Source organism: Botryllus schlosseri, chromosome 11, assembly GCF_051294905.1.
Source record: "Botryllus schlosseri isolate E-star chromosome 11, Bs_hap1, whole genome shotgun sequence".
Taxonomy (NCBI): Eukaryota; Metazoa; Chordata; class Ascidiacea; order Stolidobranchia; family Styelidae; genus Botryllus; species Botryllus schlosseri.
The window spans coordinates 16,656,230-16,673,397 of record NC_137246.1 but is presented as its reverse complement, the minus strand read 5'-3'; the positions used below and the strand labels follow the sequence as shown (position 1 = coordinate 16,673,397).

The following is a 17,168-nucleotide window of genomic DNA, read 5'->3' as shown; positions in this document are numbered from 1 at the left end:
CTGGCTTACTAAACATTACAACAATAATTTCGTGGCAATAAAGCGAACAACGTGATGGGGACGTTTTATCACCGTATAAGAGCCCAAGATGCCAGGTTTTTGGGGAGCCTGACGAAGTGCTGTTTCGTTCCTGCCAACGGGTATACACACCCGGAGATGTTCAATTAATTATTATTCGAGGGCTCCTACCTTTTCAAGCACACCTCACTCAGCTCTACCAGCAGCCGGTAGCCTAAATTAGATTACGTGAGCAGAGAGACGTTATAAAAATTGATAGCAATCTATATGCAATTCCCGATCATATATTGACCGACTCAATCAAGAAATATAGAAATTTCTCTTTCTTCGCGCGTGTAGGCGAGTAGAGCTGACTCACTAAACGTGTGACAGCCTATACTAGGCTATTTCGCGCATCCCAGACATAGCATAGACCTGATACTAATTGCAGAGTGATACCTGGGTGAATCTCGGTATGGTTTGTCTATAACAGTGGTTCAAAACCTTTTTTTTGACGCGCCCCCCCTTTTTGATAGTGAAAAATTTCGCGCCCCCCTTATCATCATTCGCGCCCCCCTTATCGTCATATCACAAAATCCAACTGGGATGCTAGCAACCCCAGCAGATTGTTTGGTGGTATGGTCGGTTATGAATGTTGATGAGAGAATAAAAAATATGAAATTGGGTCTATATAGAGAGAAACACGCCTGCATTGGAGGCAAATCGCGCTCCATTTTTCAGGTGACCGCTTCTTCGCGCCCCCTTCAGATGTTTCACACTCCCAAGGGGGGCGCGCCCCCCAGTTCGAGAACTCCTGGTCTATAATATGGGAGCAGCGATGATTCTCAAAGTTAAAAGTAATTAAAAAAATAATAATAAAAAAATCAAAAATTGTTTGAACACAAGACACAGATTCCATACAGGTAGAGTGATACAGCTGATAGAGCCGTGTTACAGCTGATAGCTGATACAGCTTTATATCCACAGGGTGATACAGCTGATACAGCTTTATATCCACAGGGTGATACAGCTTTATATCCACAGGGTGATACAGCTGATACAGCTGGTACAGCTGATACAGCTTTATATCCACAGAGTGATACAGCTGATACAGCTGATACAGCTGGTACAGCTGATACAGCTTTATATCCACAGGGCCTCTTGAAAGCGCTAGTGCTAGGCATCTCGAATATAAACCACTTCTATGTCGCATATCTTTAAAGATGCTGAGAATTTAAGAAACAGCCCTTTTCCTGCTTACTTGCATCACCTACTGATTTGTTGATGCTGCTGTAACAATTCTGCCAAAATGATTGCTTGAACTTCATGCAACAGTAGCGCTGGTGATGTTTGATCTGTGATAACTTAACTTGCAATCGCATGATAGACCAGAATGTATTTCCACATGCCCAATATCCCGCAATATTGCTATACCATTACATATCTTTTTATGTGGTGCAATGACCTACCAGTGAAATATATTGCTATCTTCGCCTAAGTCCTGGATTCATTGATTAGCTCTTGCCACTGTGCATTTCATCGTGATGGTGATATTATTCTCATGTACACGGAATCATCAATAGCACGCTTCATTAATTTCACAAGCTTGTAGTTCCATGTAAATTGCAATGTTTTTTGTTTATTTCAGGTGACTATCTAATTGCTTAACATAGCCTTTAGGCCTACCTCAGTAGGCTATTAGATGTAAGAATTGTTATGAGACGCCGTAAGGCCGAAGAAAAGCAAGAGCTAGGCTCAGATCCGGCCGTTGCGATATCCGATGAGAATGTTAAAAACAAGATTTGCACTGTGCCCTCAATATTCAAGCGGACGTGTCAATTTATTCTATTGCTTTATATACTGATTCCTGCGTCTTTGTTCTTGGTACCGCAAATCTCGGAACAACTAGTATTTATGAACTTGAACCTGGGAAAAAATGAGGTGAAGTCCTTGTCAATGCCAGCAAGAGAATACGGATTACGTGGAACCGGGACATTTTATGTAAACTGCGACAATGTTAAACTCGGAATATGGCATATATTGCCTAAAAATAAAATAGAATTGTATAAAGATGATGACTTTCCAAGTGAAGAAAGTCTTTCGGAAGCTTTGCGTGATGCCGGAGAAGTTATCATCTATTTACATGGCAGCACAATGTCGAGGGCTACAGGGGAAGGAGCACACAGAGCGGATTTATACAGAGTCCTACAAGACAGATACTTTCATACTGTCGCCTTTGACTACAGAGGCTTTGGTGACTCATCAGGCTGGCCAACTGAGATTGGAATGGCAAGGGATTTTCAGTGTGTAGCCGAATGGATAAACAAGAGAACTTCCAGCAATGCCAAAATAATTGCATGGGGTCATTCTTTGGGTACTGCTGTGCTGTCGTTGTCAATGCGTCAATTATGGAATAATTGTGATTCAAATCCAGACGCTTGCTTGAAGATTGATGGTCTAATTTTTGAGGGCGGTTTCACAAATATCATCCAAGGAGCGAAAGACAGTTATCCGGCATATCTTTTCAACCTCGTCTATCCAAGTTCATTGCTTGAGGTAATCCTGAATCACACTCTCAGTGCCAGAAATATCTATATGACGACTGATGAACATGTCATGGAAATACGGGATCCTGTTTTACTGCTGCATGCAGAAGACGACGATATAATACCATTTCAACATGGGATAGAATTGCACGAAAGAATTAAGCGCAGCAAACATACTGTGAAACACAAATTTGTAAAATTTAGAGGTCACCATAAATATTCCCACAACTATATGTACAAGTGTGAACAGCTTTATTCGATAATCAGAGATTTTATGTCCAGTACCGATAGCGAGGAATCCAACGATGATGTGATTTTAGTGTGAGATGAAGTCCTCGTGGGCAGCAATTTTGTTGTAAAATGGTTACCGATGAAGATACACTAGTGTTGTCATTGTCACAATTTTAGCCTGTTGTTGATATTTGATTGTTGGACGAAAATTCCTGTTCTCTAAATGTAAGGTTGAGTGAAACAAGCTATCTGGTAAAATGTCACGGTACATTTTCAAAACCTCGGTCACGAGCCAAAAATTTGACTATTTAGAATCACAATCTTTCAATATCCACTAGTGATCACAATGCGGATACTTGTTAGTCTGTTACAGATCGGTATCGCAACTATGTCGTCGCAGGAGGAGAGGTGGTGCCCAATCAGCATCATGCTGTCGATGTTTGGCAGTAAAGTAAATAGCAAGTTGTTATTTCGGTATCCCTTCGATCGCATAGAAGATGTTTCCGCGATGCTGTCGTACACCCGGATGACTGCGTCCACACTGCAACTCAACAAAAAACAGCCTTCCTCTTTATCTGAGGAGCACGAAGACTGTCTGAAAACGCCGCGAAACGAAGTTGAGCAAATCGAGTCGTTTAGCGACGAGTTACTCGCGCTGACACTAAGCCCCGGAAACACGAACGTATGTGGGAAAAAATTTGATTTGAAAATTAATGGAATCAGATTCGTTGGCTTTCCGATCTCTATGGAACAGGAGCAATTCGTCAGCATCAAAGCCAAATTTGGATTGGATGAAGATGAACAATCACATTGTCAGAGTGACGAGGATTCGACCTTGCGGTCTTTTAACATTGTGTTTGTGTTACGAGCAACATCAGAATACGCGATCGTGGAAATCTATCAGGAACTTTCACTGCAGTTGGGTATCGCGTTGAGATTTGAAGAGAAACGTTGTCAATACGTGAGCGAAGAAACTAGATTGATGCTTTCAGTACACGATGAAGACGAAGTCTCCCTCGAATCGGAAACCATGGCGACTCCGAAAGATGCCTACAACACCATATTGAATAAATCTGGCTTGGCTCGTCAGCTGTCAAAGATATTTGACAGTCTGAGAGACACCGGTATAATTAATACCAGAATTAACGACTCGACACTTGTCAGTTTTTGCCTGCTGCATAAAGTTCACAACAAGAGCGGTGTATCGAATAAAGCAATTTCGATTGATTTGGTCAAAAAAGTCGTCGAAGACATACGACCGTATCACGGAATTTTGATATTCAACATGAAGGACGTTTATTCGTCGTTACTGGACGATTACTCCCCAGCTTTGAGTCGATTTCTATCTATGCACGAGGCGACAAAATCTCTCCAAGTATTGTCATCAGGCACAGATTTACCATTGACTCAAGTATATGAACTTGCCTCAAAATTAGTATATTGGGGAAAGGCAATGGTTATTTATCCGATGTGTGACTCAAACACTTACATGACCGCTCCGTGCGCCGATCTCAGCCCGTTTTCTGAAAAGCTGCGAGCATTTTTCGTCAAATTCAACTGGGATTTAAGAGAGGTTTTGTCACATTTCTCTTTGCCAACACGCTTGAGTGATCTTCACCAGAATCCGCATGAATTTTTTTACGGAAATGAAGAAAAGCTGATTCAAGTCGTATTCTGGCTTCTACAACATCGTTTTTTGATACAGATGCACACCTATGTATTCTTCTCGCCTGACGAAAGCCATTGCGTCAGTGATAGAAATGCTGCAATCCCTCCAGGCTCACTTGATGAGGATCTGGAGTATTCTTTGCTGAGTTTATCAAGCGAACAACGGTGTGCAATATTAGCAACTCAGGCGTCTGGCGCTCCAAAAGATTTAAGACTGTTCCTCAATCTCGTGAAATATTTCAATGGCGATTACCATCTCGAAGAAATAATGTACAATGAAAATATGAGCCGCGCACAATTGCTGAGAGTGCTGGATAAATTTAGTCCATTGCTGGTCACCAATCTAAGAGAAGATGGCACTACCGCCGCATTTTGTATGTGAAGAGGTTAGTGCCGTTTGTTGTTTTTGGTTTGCCTAAAATCATTCACAGAAGTGATTCCACATTGTGTGACCGGCTACTGACGTAAATATCGTTTACCGGTGTCTTTGTTATGTGGCCAAATGACCAAGGCCTACTATATGGAGCACATTTCATTTTATCAGCAAGGTGTGAATAAATACCTCATGTACTGAGTGCTGGCCCGTGACCAATTTTGCTGAGCATTCTGCTTCAGTGATCATGGCATAATTTCGCCGATTGACTTGAATTTGACAGAGAAAACATGCATAGGTACAAGCAATTTAGATAGCGTATACCAGGTTGGCTAACCTTTTCGGCCAAAGGCCCACATGAGATTTATGAGCGGGCTTGAATGTTGAAGACTAATATTAATACGCATCAAAATGGATAACAATTATGACATGAAGACGCAGCATGCATACAGTACCTGGCCGCGCGCGGCGCAAAAACTTTTCAAAGTCGATGAATGAATTTGGTCAATAATAATGTTACTTGCACATATTGCTTGGTACATATTGAGGATTTCGGCGAACATGCGTCTATCATTTTGTGCAACGGTTTCATCGCATACGATCTTTTGGCTAGTGTACACGCGAAGTCTCATGTTTGACGACACTTATAATTGCGACGCGCATACACTTAGATTCAATCTTGTAAATCAAGCGTATGCTTGATTTTTAAGGGGATACAAACACTAAAAGCAAGAAATCGGTGACAATAAAATTGCGCTAAGTGGTAAGAAAAATGCCAAGTCATATAAATCTGCCACAAAATATTAGACTTTATGGTGATATACGATGATCTACCAAAATGTGACTGGTACCTTGACCTTACAAGTTCGCAATAAATTAACTGGGTAACTTAGTTTTTGGATATTATAACTAATTTCGAGAATTACCTCGCGGGCCACTCGAAACCATCTTGCGGGATACGGATCGGCCGCCCCTGCCTCATACACACTCTTGTAGACTGGTTTTGATAATGATCACGCTAGCATTACAAGGAACAAAATATTTCACATCAGTTATGGCGAATCTCATGGTATGGCATATGAAAGTGCTTGCCAGACATGACACTTGGCCCCCAAACCATCCAGGTTGGGCTATGAACGGTACGGTCTGGCTGAGATACGGATGGCAATGAGCTCAACCAACAGTAGGCTATACAATATAAGAATCACATAGACAATAGAACAATTTCAGCACACTATACATTGCGTTGTTTGCATCGATCACAATTTTGTTGACTGATTTAGGGTCATTTTTTTACCTACTGATTAGTGATTACACATTAGGATGAATGCGGTGATATAGTGGTGAGGGTAGTGACGATAACCTTTCGAAAGGTATTATACCATCATCAACTATGACTCCGTTGCGCTTCAAGGCACATAAAGCCTGTTCAGTTATATCGCGGCAATGAGAACAATCAAGCGCCCGTAGTTGGCTACAGTATTCACCCAAAATCGCTATGCCCGTGTCTGTCATCCGCCAACACCCAACTATACTGAGACGCTTCAAATTCTGACTGCGCTTTCCAATTGCATGGAGACTCAAGTCTGAAAGGTTACTTATCTCAGATACATCGAGCGACTCCAAGTGCTGCAAACGTTTGACCATCAATTCGACAACAGTGTCATCAAGGCTGTTGCACTTTCTGATGTGAACAGAACGCAAGTGCTCGTTGTTTGATACAAGCTTGGCAAAACTACTCTTATGTAACCACCCGCACCCGCTCAGATTTACGCTTGTGAGTTGGTTGCAAGTCGCAGCCAATGCGTCGACGCTCACATTTGAAAGCTTGTAACAGTTACGTAAATCTATTACACGCAAACGCCTCCATTTGAGCATTACTGGTATCAGTAGTTCGTCAGTTATCCAAACGCCGATGTGTGGAACCACAAATGTTTTCAGTGACGTGCCGTCTTTCATTATGATTTCGAAAGTAACTTTGTCCAATGATACACCCTGTTCTGATAAATCCATATTTTCCATTCCACAGAAATATCTTTCAACAAGGTAACGAAACAAACGCGACACAGCACGCAATCGGAAAAGGTCCGGCACGGACAAATGACAGAGGATGTGCTTGCACAATACATCGTCAAATGGCAGATCCTCAAGTTCGGCCATGAAATTGTGAAGATGTGGAGAATTATGTTAATGCTGTTAATAGGAAGAAAGAAAGTCGGCTACTTTCATAAATATGACGTACAAAGAAGATTCCGCTGAAATTATACGTTTTCCAAATATCATGTGGTTGACGCAGTACTGAAATGGGATTACATTTTTACATTGTAGCTCCAGGCAGAGCTATAGAAGAATCCGGGTACGAGTGTTGGAGTAGGCGATACTCCGCTTCAATAGTAACAAGGTAGTACAATGCAGTAGTTCTATTAGGACCGAAGTTATTTGAAAGGTTTGCTTCAGCCATTGAAGCATACAGAACACAATCCAAAGGGGGGAGGGCTAATGTGCCTCATTACAGACTGTTAATGCTAACAATAGCGGCCCTGATAGAATCCATTCCGGTAAGCATGATCTACTCCTATAGCGAAGCAACGCAAGACATATCTGGTATGCTTTATTCAAATGACTGGAATCCTTGAACCAATAAGATATATAACCCCCTGTCATGTAGGCCTACAATGCCTGCGCGAGAAATAGTAATGATCAGTTCTTGAATCATGACTACTCGTTTTTGTGCTTGCTCGAACTGCCCTTTTCATATTCTGATTCGGGAGGGGACGAGCCTCCAACACTCCTCCATATTTCTGTGTCATCAACGGGCGGTACTTTAATCTTTGGGGGATGCGTGAACCACTTCATTAGTCTAGAATACGACAGTTCATCAATTGGATTTCTCAACTTGTCCATGTCATCTAGGTATGAATATTTGCCAACGCTGGAAGTAGCGTGGTACCACTTCACCCTTCTCAATGCCGTCACAGCAGAAACTGGCATTTTCCGAATTATGTTCATTTTTCCTCTTTGATATTGAACTGAGTGCTTGGCTTTGAAGTCTCCTTCATTAATTCATGCAGTTGAACCACTTGGTCACTGTTAAAATCCTCTGTCAAAATTTCTTCGGGAATGTTAGCACCGACACTTGGATTCAGGTCGCTTCCTTGTGACAAGTTGTGAGCTATTTGCGACTCGAGTAGATCGGCATATTCTCTCCACTGGGTTAAAAAAGGAGCAACAAATTCAGGGTTAGCAGATTTATGATGCCTGAATTCTGCTTTAACATACTGATCCCCAACAGCTTTAAGGTCAGGTGGTAGGTGGAAGTGCAATTTCAATATCCGCCTGTACAATATTCTCACATTGCGCACGTGAGACATGATATACTAAAGTGACAGCAACGCGATTGCCTATTTTCATTAGAAAGCTGTACTACAATAACTGAGAAAATAGGTAGATTTTAAAGAAAATATCGTCCTTGGACATGATCGTGACTTAATTCCAATGAGATGATGTATCGAGTATCAAACGGCTAGACCGATTTCACGCTCAATTTATGTAGAGTTTCGTAGTCGATAACAAACTGTAGAGAAGTTGCTCAAGGCGAGACACAATAATACTTCACAGAAAATGCGCAAGAATAGGAAACACAAAGAACGGTTTGGAATCCGGCTAAAAATCCACAATCCAGTTAATTCCCAAGGTTTTAAATAACTTTCCATTCGAGCTGACAGGTGGCAGGCTGGCAGCTATAGTTATTAATCCTGTTGAGGCCCCCTATGGAATCTCGGTTCATTTTTTTAAATAAATCCTGCGTGATGAGACCTCTTCTGCATAGAAGAATTAATTGAACAGAAAATTCTGCGTGACGGTGCCACCAATTCCACTCTGGGATGAGGCCATGTACATTTCAACGACCTTACAAATTATTTCAAAATAAGATATGGAACGCCATATCCTCAAAACCCCTTCTATCGCAAATTGATACTCATTTTGTGCTTTCTAAACGTGGTATTCATGTAAATTCAACAACCCTTCTTTTTTGTATCCTTCTTTCGGGGTTATTTACTCTCACCGGCCGACGAAGCCCTTCAGCAAAAGCAGACCGCAGGCGGCTAATATCTGTGCAGCAAAAATCGACCTTCGATCAAAGGTCACTCATCCGTCAAAGATTTCTCGAATGCTATGGTAAAATGCCACTCAAGCAAGTTTTTATTAACATAGAAACATTTATGAGCGTAATACTCAAAGCATAACAATTTACAGCTACGCTACACCGAACGCGGTATGCTCAAAAAGTCCCTACTAAATTTGACCCCCTCTCAACATCGGAATAATTTCAAGAAAATACAATGCACGCCACCGAATTGCCGCAAAATAGTCACGAAGTATTGTAGAAAAAAATGCTATAAGCAGTATTGTATAAATCTAAGCTAAGACCATAGTGGTAAGGTAAAACACATAGGGAGCATGGACCCACGAGACCTTCAAGTGAAAATACAAGCTGTATCTATAGGATAAATTGGACATCGATCTCGCTTCCCATGACATGCCGCCCTATTTCTTGTCGCATTCTTCTTCTATACTATCTTCTTTACTTTCATTCAGTGTGCATGCCTCCTCTTTACATCGCCTAGGCCAAGGTGGGTGTCAGATTCCATAGACTACTCCTTGTCGCTTCGACATCTTCCTGTCTTTTCATTGTATCGCATTTTTGTGGTGTATTGAACTGATAAAATTGCTAATAAACCAATGATGATGATGATGATCGTCCGATTGATTTCAACCAAAACTCCATCCTTTATTTTTACTGTATTGCAGTATAAGTGTTACTATATATTTGTATTGCAATTCTTAATCTAAGATTGAAGTAATGTGAATTTGTAACTCATATAACTTACGGTGATGAGCCATATAGTAAATATGACGTCAGATACGAAGAAAAACAGCAGACAATAAATCCTATCTCGTCACTCGAGGCGCTATCATTTAATTGCGTTTTTCGTCAGTATGTGGTAAAGATACACGTACGATACTTCAACGAACAGAGATCGTATTGCTGAGGATCTGCGTCTGGTATTTGGGTGGGTGGTTTCCTAGCAGCCATGAACTCACAGAGAAACATGTCTAATAACATCAATCAAGGATTGCCGGGTCAGCTTGCTCTTGAACAGCAACAAAGCAGACAGGTATACTTGATCGCATGTTGATTTTGCCAAAATATTTCCAATAATTAGCACTGTTTTATCGTTGAAAATTGCAAAAGTGGAATGGAGGGGTCCATCAGATTACCGTTACTTTTTGAACATTCAGGGAGCAGCTTTGAGTTTACCAAACCCAAGTGGATACAATCCCATGCACACTCAGCAGTCTCTTCAAAGGCCAGTTTACGGCGCCCATTCAATGTATGGTACGCCTTCACAACCAAGAAATACCAATTTACCAGGATCATGTAAGTTATCTATTATTGTTTATGTCAAAATAGAATATGTCTCGGTTGGATGTGGAATATCTGTTGACTGCGGGTATTAAGGCCTCAATTACGTTGTAAGTGTATATAGGGTGACCTGTTTTATAGTTGTAGGTGGCCAATTATTTCGCGAAATAACTATTCTTTGTAAAGTTATACTTGTTGTGTGCCAAGTGGGAAAGTTAGTTAGGAGTCATCGTCTTTTCAACAGTTGATCCAATCCACTAGAACAAGTATATAGATATTCGGCACTTCTTCGTTATTCCCCACACATCCAGAAGTGATCACCATGAAACCAATAAATGATTCCCATGAACATGTGAAATTTTATAGACGTCAAAATGAATTGTTTTTCGCGTTGGGGTGGGATAGACGGATATTAGGGTTGAGGAGAGGGGAGATATTAGGGTTGGGGGAGAGGGGGATGTTAGGGTTAGGAGGGTTAGGGTTAGGTTAGGGTTATGATTAGGGTTAGGGGAGGTGGGATATTAGGGTTAGGGGAGGTGGAATATTAGGGTTAGGGGAGGTGGGATATTAGGGTTGGGGGAGGTGGGATATTAGGGTTAGGGGTTTGGTTAGGGTTATGATTAGGGTTAGGGGAGGTGGAATATTAGGGTTAGTGGAGGTGGGATATTAGGGTTAGGGGTTAGGGTTAGGTTAGGGTTATGATTAGGGTTAGGGGAGGTGGGATATTAGGGTTAGGGGACGTGAATATTAGGGTTGAGGGAGAGGGTGATGTTAGGGGAGGCGGGATTTAGGGTTGGAGAGAGGGGGATGTTAGGGTTGGGGAGATGGGTGATATTAGGGTTGGAGAAGAGGGTTAGGGACATGATATCCCACCTCCCCTAACCCTAATCCTAACCTAACCCTAATATCCCACCTCCCCTAACCCTAATATCCCACCTCCCCTAACCCTAATATTCCACCTCCCCTAACCCTAATATCCCACCTCCCCTAACCCTAATCCTAACCTAACCCTAATATCCCACCTCCCCTAACCCTAATATCCCACCTCCCCTAACCCTAATATTCCACCTCCCCTAACCCTAATATCCCACCTCCCCTAACCCTAATCATAACCCTAACCCTCCTAACCCTAACATCCCCCTCTCCCCCAACCCTAATATCTCCCCTCTCCTCAACCCTAATATCCCCCTCACGTAACCCTAATATCCCCCTCTCCCCCAACCCTAATATCTTCCCTCTCCTCAACCCTAATATCCGTCTATCCCACCCCAACGCGAAAAACAATTCATTTTGACGTTTATAAATTTTTCTGTTTATGTTCATGGGGAAACATTTATTGGTGTCATGGGGATCATTTTTTCGATGTGTGGGGAATAACGAAGAAGTGCCGATATTCTGTATCACCATGTTGTTCTATTTTTGTTTGTATCTTCTTCGTAGCGACTGCTGGTAAATTTGAAGATAAACTAGAAATAACTATCGTAGGCTACTCTACTCCAAAGCAGGGATGGCCAACCTGTGACCCGTGAGCAGTCATCCGTTAGTCGCTTATATTAGGGTTACCATATTTTGGAAATCCGAAAAGAGGACACTTTTTCAGACTTGGAAAACCGGTGGAAAATCCTGAAAAAATATTGAATTTTTCCCACTGCGTGGTCGGTTGACTAAAACTAAAAAAAAGGTCGACTTTCTCGCTCGCCGCTCAAAATACAGTTTTTCCCTGCACATTTTCTAGTGGTTGACTAAAAAAAAAGGTCATCTCTAGCTCAGCTCCTGAAATACCCGAAATACCCACATGACGTATGGTAACCCTACTTTTGGCCATTTGGCCAAATCGGTTGGTCTCTCCTGCTCTGAACTTTGTTCTCACATGTGCGGACTTTCACTGTGATCCCACTAATTTGTTGCTGACATGTATCCCACTATTTCAGCGACTCAATATGTCGCTCTTGACCGAGTACCGCAATCTCAGAACGACGACAACCAAAGAGATATGCAGCAGAGAAACGCTGTAGCCATGAGTCCGGCTCCGTCCTCGCGCTTACCGGTATCTATAAACAATCTTATTTTGCGATTTCATCGTATGCATTGTTGATCCCTCGAAGGTCCCAACTCCTGGTAGCTATCACTCGATGGGAACGCCCGGATATCCGCACAGTGTCAGCGTCCCGACGCCGATGACGCCTCGAACTCCTGCGGACTTTGGTGTGGGACCACCGCAGCTTCAGTAAGTCTTTTTCATATATCATGTGTAACTCGTGACTAAATTGGGCATGTTTGTGAAACCTACTTGTTCTGGAAAATATGCTCCGTTTGAATGAAATGAACAATTTGCAATCTTACTTTGTACATGTTTTACGTTTCTTGGCATCTATTCATGCCAGTGATAATAGGTGATTCTTATATTTTTATCAGCTCGGGACACACAGTGTACAATGCAGTAGAGTACACACAATGTGGTGTTGAACGATCTCTCTTTCATGCTGGTGACGTCATATTTTGTGATACGATTGTTGATATACAAAGTCATTTCCAATTCTCTACTAGTTGCTGACAATTACCCCTGACGAGTGTCAGCCGAAAATATTCGGGTTCATTTCAATATGAATATACTATTCAATTGTATATTGCAGTTCTGTACCTCCAAGAAGCTCTACAATGTGGTGTAATGAACAGAGAAGAATATGTTTAAATGACCGAGTACGGTTCCTCAATCTAACATCGTCCTCGGTCTGCTGGGGCTACTATTATTATCAATGCCCAATGTAACATTGTAGGACATGATCTTTCGGCTGTCATTCTGTTTGACACTTCTCGAACTTTTCATTCTTCCTTCATCTTGTCTTTATCTGGGCGTTAACAATGCATTGCAATAGCATTGCAGTGGAGAATCCAGATCAACCTCCAGCAATTCATTACCGGATGGTTGATAATTCAATTTCATGCACTCTACGGAAATAAACAATTGAACAGTATATTCATATTGAATTGAACCCGAATATTATCAGCTGACACTCGTCAGGGGTAATCGTCAGCAACTAGTAGTGAATTGGAAAAAATCATATCACAAAACATGGCAATCATATCACAAAACATGACGTGACCACCATGAAATTTCGAATAAGAGAGCGTTCAATGTAGGCTACTACTTTTAGATGAAGAGCTTCTTGAAGGTACAGAACTTCAATATACAATTGAATAGTATTTTTAGATGGTACATGAACTCGTTTTGTTGGCGCAGCCTTGACTTGTATATTTTAAGAAACGTCTACTCCAAGGCACACAAATGAAAGTGTGAACGGCCCCTCCAGACGACTCAAAATCTGTCGTCTCGATAATTTTCCGCACAAACGGGATTATGCAACAGATGCTCTCCAATGGCAGAATTACAGAAATCATGATGTAGTCGCCCTTACCGAGGAATATCTTATTTTCAGAAATATTGTATCGACTGTGAATCTAGGATGCAAACTTGACCTTAAAAGAATAGCTTTGCATGCGAGAAACGCCGAATACAACCCCAAGGTTTGTTCAGCAAATTCGATAGTTATATAATATTTGCGATACGATGTAATCTTCCTTCCAGCGTTTCGCAGCTGTGATCATGCGAATTCGGGAGCCGAGAACCACTGCCTTGATCTTCAGCTCTGGAAAAATGGTGTGCACTGGCGCCAAGAGCGAAGAAAAGTCAAAATTGGCCGCTCGAAAATATGCCAGAGTCGTTCAAAAGCTGGGATTTCCCGCTAAGTTTTCCGATTTTCAAATACAGAATATGGTGGGAAGTGTCGACGTCAAATTTCCCATCAGACTTGAGGGGTTGGTACTGACGCATGGGCAATTTTCAAGGTAAGGCCACGAAACAATGGATGGATGTCTTTGATTGCTTTCCAATCCAACGAATGAGTCATTGTGTCGTTTTACAGCTACGAGCCAGAATTATTCCCCGGTTTGATATACCGTATGGTCAAGCCCAGGATTGTGTTACTGATATTTGTTTCCGGAAAGGTGGTGTTGACAGGTAAGTCGATGCAAAACAATTCCATTTCATTCTCCAGATTCTAACTAGCTTTCCGTCGTTCAGGTGCGAAGGTAAGGACGGAAATCGAAGAAGCATTCAACAACATATATCCTATTCTCAAGGGATTCAGAAAATCATCATGATGACATCGAAATTGCTGCAAAATCTTGCGTGGATGGGTTCTGAGCGCAGTGCGTGGGGCGAACTATTGCTTCCCACTGTATAAGTCCTAGCATTTCACATGGAAATAAAATGACTCTTGATATAGGCGGATGCGAACAGCTTATCATCCCTCTCTTACCATGTGGTGGACACTGACAACCCACTATTTTTATTCATGGCAAGCGCTGACAACTGGGTGGTATTTTTATTCATGAACAAAAAACGCCAAGAATGAAATGATTGCACAGAGGACATGACGTAAAGATGTCACCGTGGACTGCTAACTATTAATCTACATCGACACGTCTTACAGTCTTGGCGCGCGCACTGTGTACATATACTGATATGAATGTCGACACGCCTTACAGTCTTGGCGCGCGCACTGTGTACATATACTGATATGAATGTGTTGTACATAGTCAAGTTCAACAAAGTGCAAAAGGGATGCATCATCCGCAGGGACACTTTTCCTGTGTGTTTCTCGGAGGTGTGGTCCTGTGCATTTGCCGTGCTGTGCTGTCTCCGTACTGGATACCGGATCCCATGCGTGTTGGGTCCAGTTCGCCTGAAACAATTTTCAATCTGACCATGTTGCTTGTACGATATTTCATTCATTTGCGATAAATATAACTAAGCACTACACAAGCGGTGTGACATATTTTAACTTTGATAGCTGAGCAGTGAGCACTTTGCAAGGGTACTTACCGCACTCTATTTTGTTCAGTATTGTCTTGGTGCACTTCAAGAAAGCTTCGTCCACATTTAGACCAGAGAGAGCACTGGTTTCCAAGAACATTATTTCTGTACATGTCATGAAGTTCAGAGAGCCATATTAATTCACCATAAATAATGCAGGTACACTGACCATTCTCTTGTGCGAATCGAGACGCCTCGAGAAACGTCACCTCCCTCTCTGCATCCAAGTCAACTTTGTTTCCGCACAATATAATAACAATGTTGGGGCTTGCGAGAGTCTTTGCGTCGCTCAGCCAGTTTGTCAAAGCATTAAAAGATTCCCGACTAAAACAGAAATACCGATCTCTTCCTCCAACAGCATATTAACAGTGAACCAATACCTTGTGATGTCGTACACAAGCAATGCTCCTGCCGCTCCTCTGTAGTAACTTCTAGTAACTGACCTAAAAATGTAAGTTACTGTGTTATGGCATACATTTCCATTGCCACTGCTATTTATGACATCACCTGTACACCTTTTCCAGGAGCATTTATCATTAACTAGAGGACTACAATGAAAAAGTTTTGACATATACACAGTTTCTGACAGACATAGTCATAGGAATAGTAGGCTGATCAAGTAGGTAGTCCCGAAAAAGTATATTAGGTCGGGGAGGGGGGGTGCAGATGCAGATGAGGTTCCTTTTGAGACCGCAAGATGTATCTTGGTGACTAATACGAAATGACTAATGACAAAGTTCGTAAATAGATACAGTGTCTATTCAACACGGTTCTTGATAATTTCACTCAAAAATGATGCAAACTTATCCTATTATAACTACTTTCCAAAATCCTTTGTAAAAAGTTTTGTGTAAAAAAATTTTCAAGTAGAAGTGGAAGCACTATAACAATATACCGTGTTGCAAGAAGGCAAGCCTACTTGGGTTAACTGAAGTAGTATCCTACTTTATTATTGACCATCTTCAGGCATAACATGCGGAGATTGCGAACTGGAACTATAAACACATTAAAATAGACACTTTGGTTCAAATATAAAAGTCAATGCAGAAAGAAATCAGTGATGAAGCTGTAAAATGAGCGAAAATCAAATTGTAATTACAACAATTATGAATTCTTGGTAATTCAGTTACAACATCAATTTCTCAGTCAGCCCGACCTGAATCTCTCTTGACCTGCAGTATCCCATATCTGCAACTTGACAGTCTTCCCAGCAGTGGTCACTACTTTAGATCCAAACTCGACTCCAATAGTGTGCGTGGAATCCCCCTTGACTGAAAGCAGAGAAATTTTAATCGCAAAGAAAAAATGAACTAATAAGCTGGGAGATACTTACATTTGCTCTCCAAGAGATGATGCAGAATGCAAGATTTCCCAGCTCCTGCGCTTCCTATCACCAGGAATTTGAACAAAAAGTCTTGAGAAAACAAGGCAGCATGATTATCAACTCGTTAATGTGATGGGACCATTTACATACCATATGTTTCTGGCATTGTCAATATTTTCCTCAGAGAAATTCCATTATGCGTGAGTATTTTCAATCAATCAAATTTAATAAATATATATATATATCTATATATGTTGTTGCTATAGATTAGGCAGAGTTTAGAAATTAATATTGATTTGATTTTTCCTATATTAATCCCAGTACTAATGAAGGATAGGTTTTTCGATTTCACAAAGATTTAATGATTGAAAAAGATGATTACCGTAAACCGGGGTAACATTGGACAATTCTCAACAATTCCGCTTTGTATCTTGGAAATGCTAGGGTGTAGGGGAGGCAAGTTTTGTGTTTTTTGGAGTCATGGAGCAAAGATTAGAATTAACTAATCCAAAATCTTCATGGTCATAAATAAGTACCTTATTTTTGTAAATTATCCGTGTCCAAAGTTACCCCTGCATGTGGGGTAACTTTGGACAATGTAGTTTTTTGTATGCCTTTACCCTCTATTGTTTATAAAACCTCGTAAATGAGGCTTATTTGGTAAGAGTTGATGAGAGCAGTGACTAAAACTGAAACAAAATAGTATATGTCTGGCCTATTGCATG

The 17,168-nt window shown here is 41.3% G+C and overlaps 5 protein-coding genes and 2 long non-coding RNA genes across 7 annotated transcripts in view; 3 read left to right on the top strand and 4 right to left on the bottom strand.

Annotated features, from left to right (window-relative positions):
- Window positions 1–17,168, bottom strand: part of LOC145449982 (uncharacterized) — a 337,566-nt gene that overhangs the window by 16,005 nt on the left and 304,393 nt on the right. The window lies entirely within an intron of this gene.
- Window positions 1–17,168, bottom strand: part of LOC145451021 (uncharacterized) — an 89,306-nt gene that overhangs the window by 1,133 nt on the left and 71,005 nt on the right. The window lies entirely within an intron of this gene.
- Window positions 1,714–2,998, top strand: LOC145451018 (lysophosphatidylserine lipase ABHD12-like). Its single transcript, XM_080329505.1, has one exon. The coding sequence runs from the start codon at window positions 1,714–1,716 to the stop codon at window positions 2,866–2,868; it is 1,155 nt and encodes a 384-aa protein (XP_080185631.1). The 3' UTR covers window positions 2,869–2,998.
- On the top strand, window positions 3,121–7,113 carry LOC145451016 (GATOR1 complex protein NPRL3-like). Its single transcript, XM_080329503.1, has 2 exons — window positions 3,121–4,828; window positions 6,845–7,113. The coding sequence occupies exon 1, from the start codon at window positions 3,121–3,123 to the stop codon at window positions 4,822–4,824; it is 1,704 nt and encodes a 567-aa protein (XP_080185629.1). The 3' UTR covers window positions 4,825–4,828; window positions 6,845–7,113.
- LOC145451020 (uncharacterized) lies at window positions 5,315–6,975 on the bottom strand. The gene has a single exon (XM_080329506.1). The coding sequence runs from the start codon at window positions 6,973–6,975 to the stop codon at window positions 6,127–6,129; it is 849 nt and encodes a 282-aa protein (XP_080185632.1). The 3' UTR covers window positions 5,315–6,126.
- Window positions 9,791–14,601, top strand: LOC145450159 (uncharacterized). The gene is made up of 8 exons (XM_080328658.1): window positions 9,791–9,995; window positions 10,120–10,258; window positions 12,175–12,290; window positions 12,349–12,470; window positions 13,681–13,768; window positions 13,830–14,089; window positions 14,167–14,261; window positions 14,325–14,601. The coding sequence occupies exons 1-8, from the start codon at window positions 9,912–9,914 to the stop codon at window positions 14,402–14,404; spliced, it is 984 nt and encodes a 327-aa protein (XP_080184784.1). The 5' UTR covers window positions 9,791–9,911; the 3' UTR covers window positions 14,405–14,601.
- On the bottom strand, window positions 14,610–16,743 carry LOC145450160 (ras-related protein Rab-4B-like). Its single transcript, XM_080328659.1, has 8 exons — window positions 16,594–16,743; window positions 16,453–16,533; window positions 16,276–16,390; window positions 15,500–15,562; window positions 15,289–15,443; window positions 15,129–15,224; window positions 14,785–14,988; window positions 14,610–14,729 (listed from the first exon to the last, which is right to left on the bottom strand). Exons 1-7 carry the CDS (start codon window positions 16,607–16,609, stop codon window positions 14,873–14,875), a joined length of 642 nt encoding a protein of 213 aa, XP_080184785.1. The 5' UTR covers window positions 16,610–16,743; the 3' UTR covers window positions 14,610–14,729; window positions 14,785–14,872.

What these genes read in the sequence shown, in the direction of transcription:
- LOC145451018 (XM_080329505.1), top strand. Translation starts at nt 1,714, where the DNA reads ATGAGACGCCGTAAGGCCGAAGAAAAGCAAGAGCTAGGCTCAGATCCG.
- LOC145451020 (XM_080329506.1), bottom strand. Translation starts at nt 6,975, where the DNA reads ATGGCCGAACTTGAGGATCTGCCATTTGACGATGTATTGTGCAAGCAC.
- LOC145450160 (XM_080328659.1), bottom strand. An exon ending in TCGATTCGCACAAGAGAATG is followed by an intron (nt 15,225 to 15,288) that starts GTCAGTGTACCT and finishes TGACATGTACAG; the next exon opens with AAATAATGTTCTTGGAAACC. An exon ending in ACTGAACAAAATAGAGTGCG is followed by an intron (nt 14,989 to 15,128) that starts GTAAGTACCCTT and finishes AAATTGTTTCAG; the next exon opens with GCGAACTGGACCCAACACGC.
- LOC145450159 (XM_080328658.1), top strand. Translation starts at nt 9,912, where the DNA reads ATGAACTCACAGAGAAACATGTCTAATAACATCAATCAAGGATTGCCG. An exon ending in AACAGCAACAAAGCAGACAG is followed by an intron (nt 9,996 to 10,119) that starts GTATACTTGATC and finishes TTGAACATTCAG; the next exon opens with GGAGCAGCTTTGAGTTTACC. An exon ending in ACGCATGGGCAATTTTCAAG is followed by an intron (nt 14,090 to 14,166) that starts GTAAGGCCACGA and finishes GTCGTTTTACAG; the next exon opens with CTACGAGCCAGAATTATTCC.
- LOC145451016 (XM_080329503.1), top strand. Translation starts at nt 3,121, where the DNA reads ATGCGGATACTTGTTAGTCTGTTACAGATCGGTATCGCAACTATGTCG.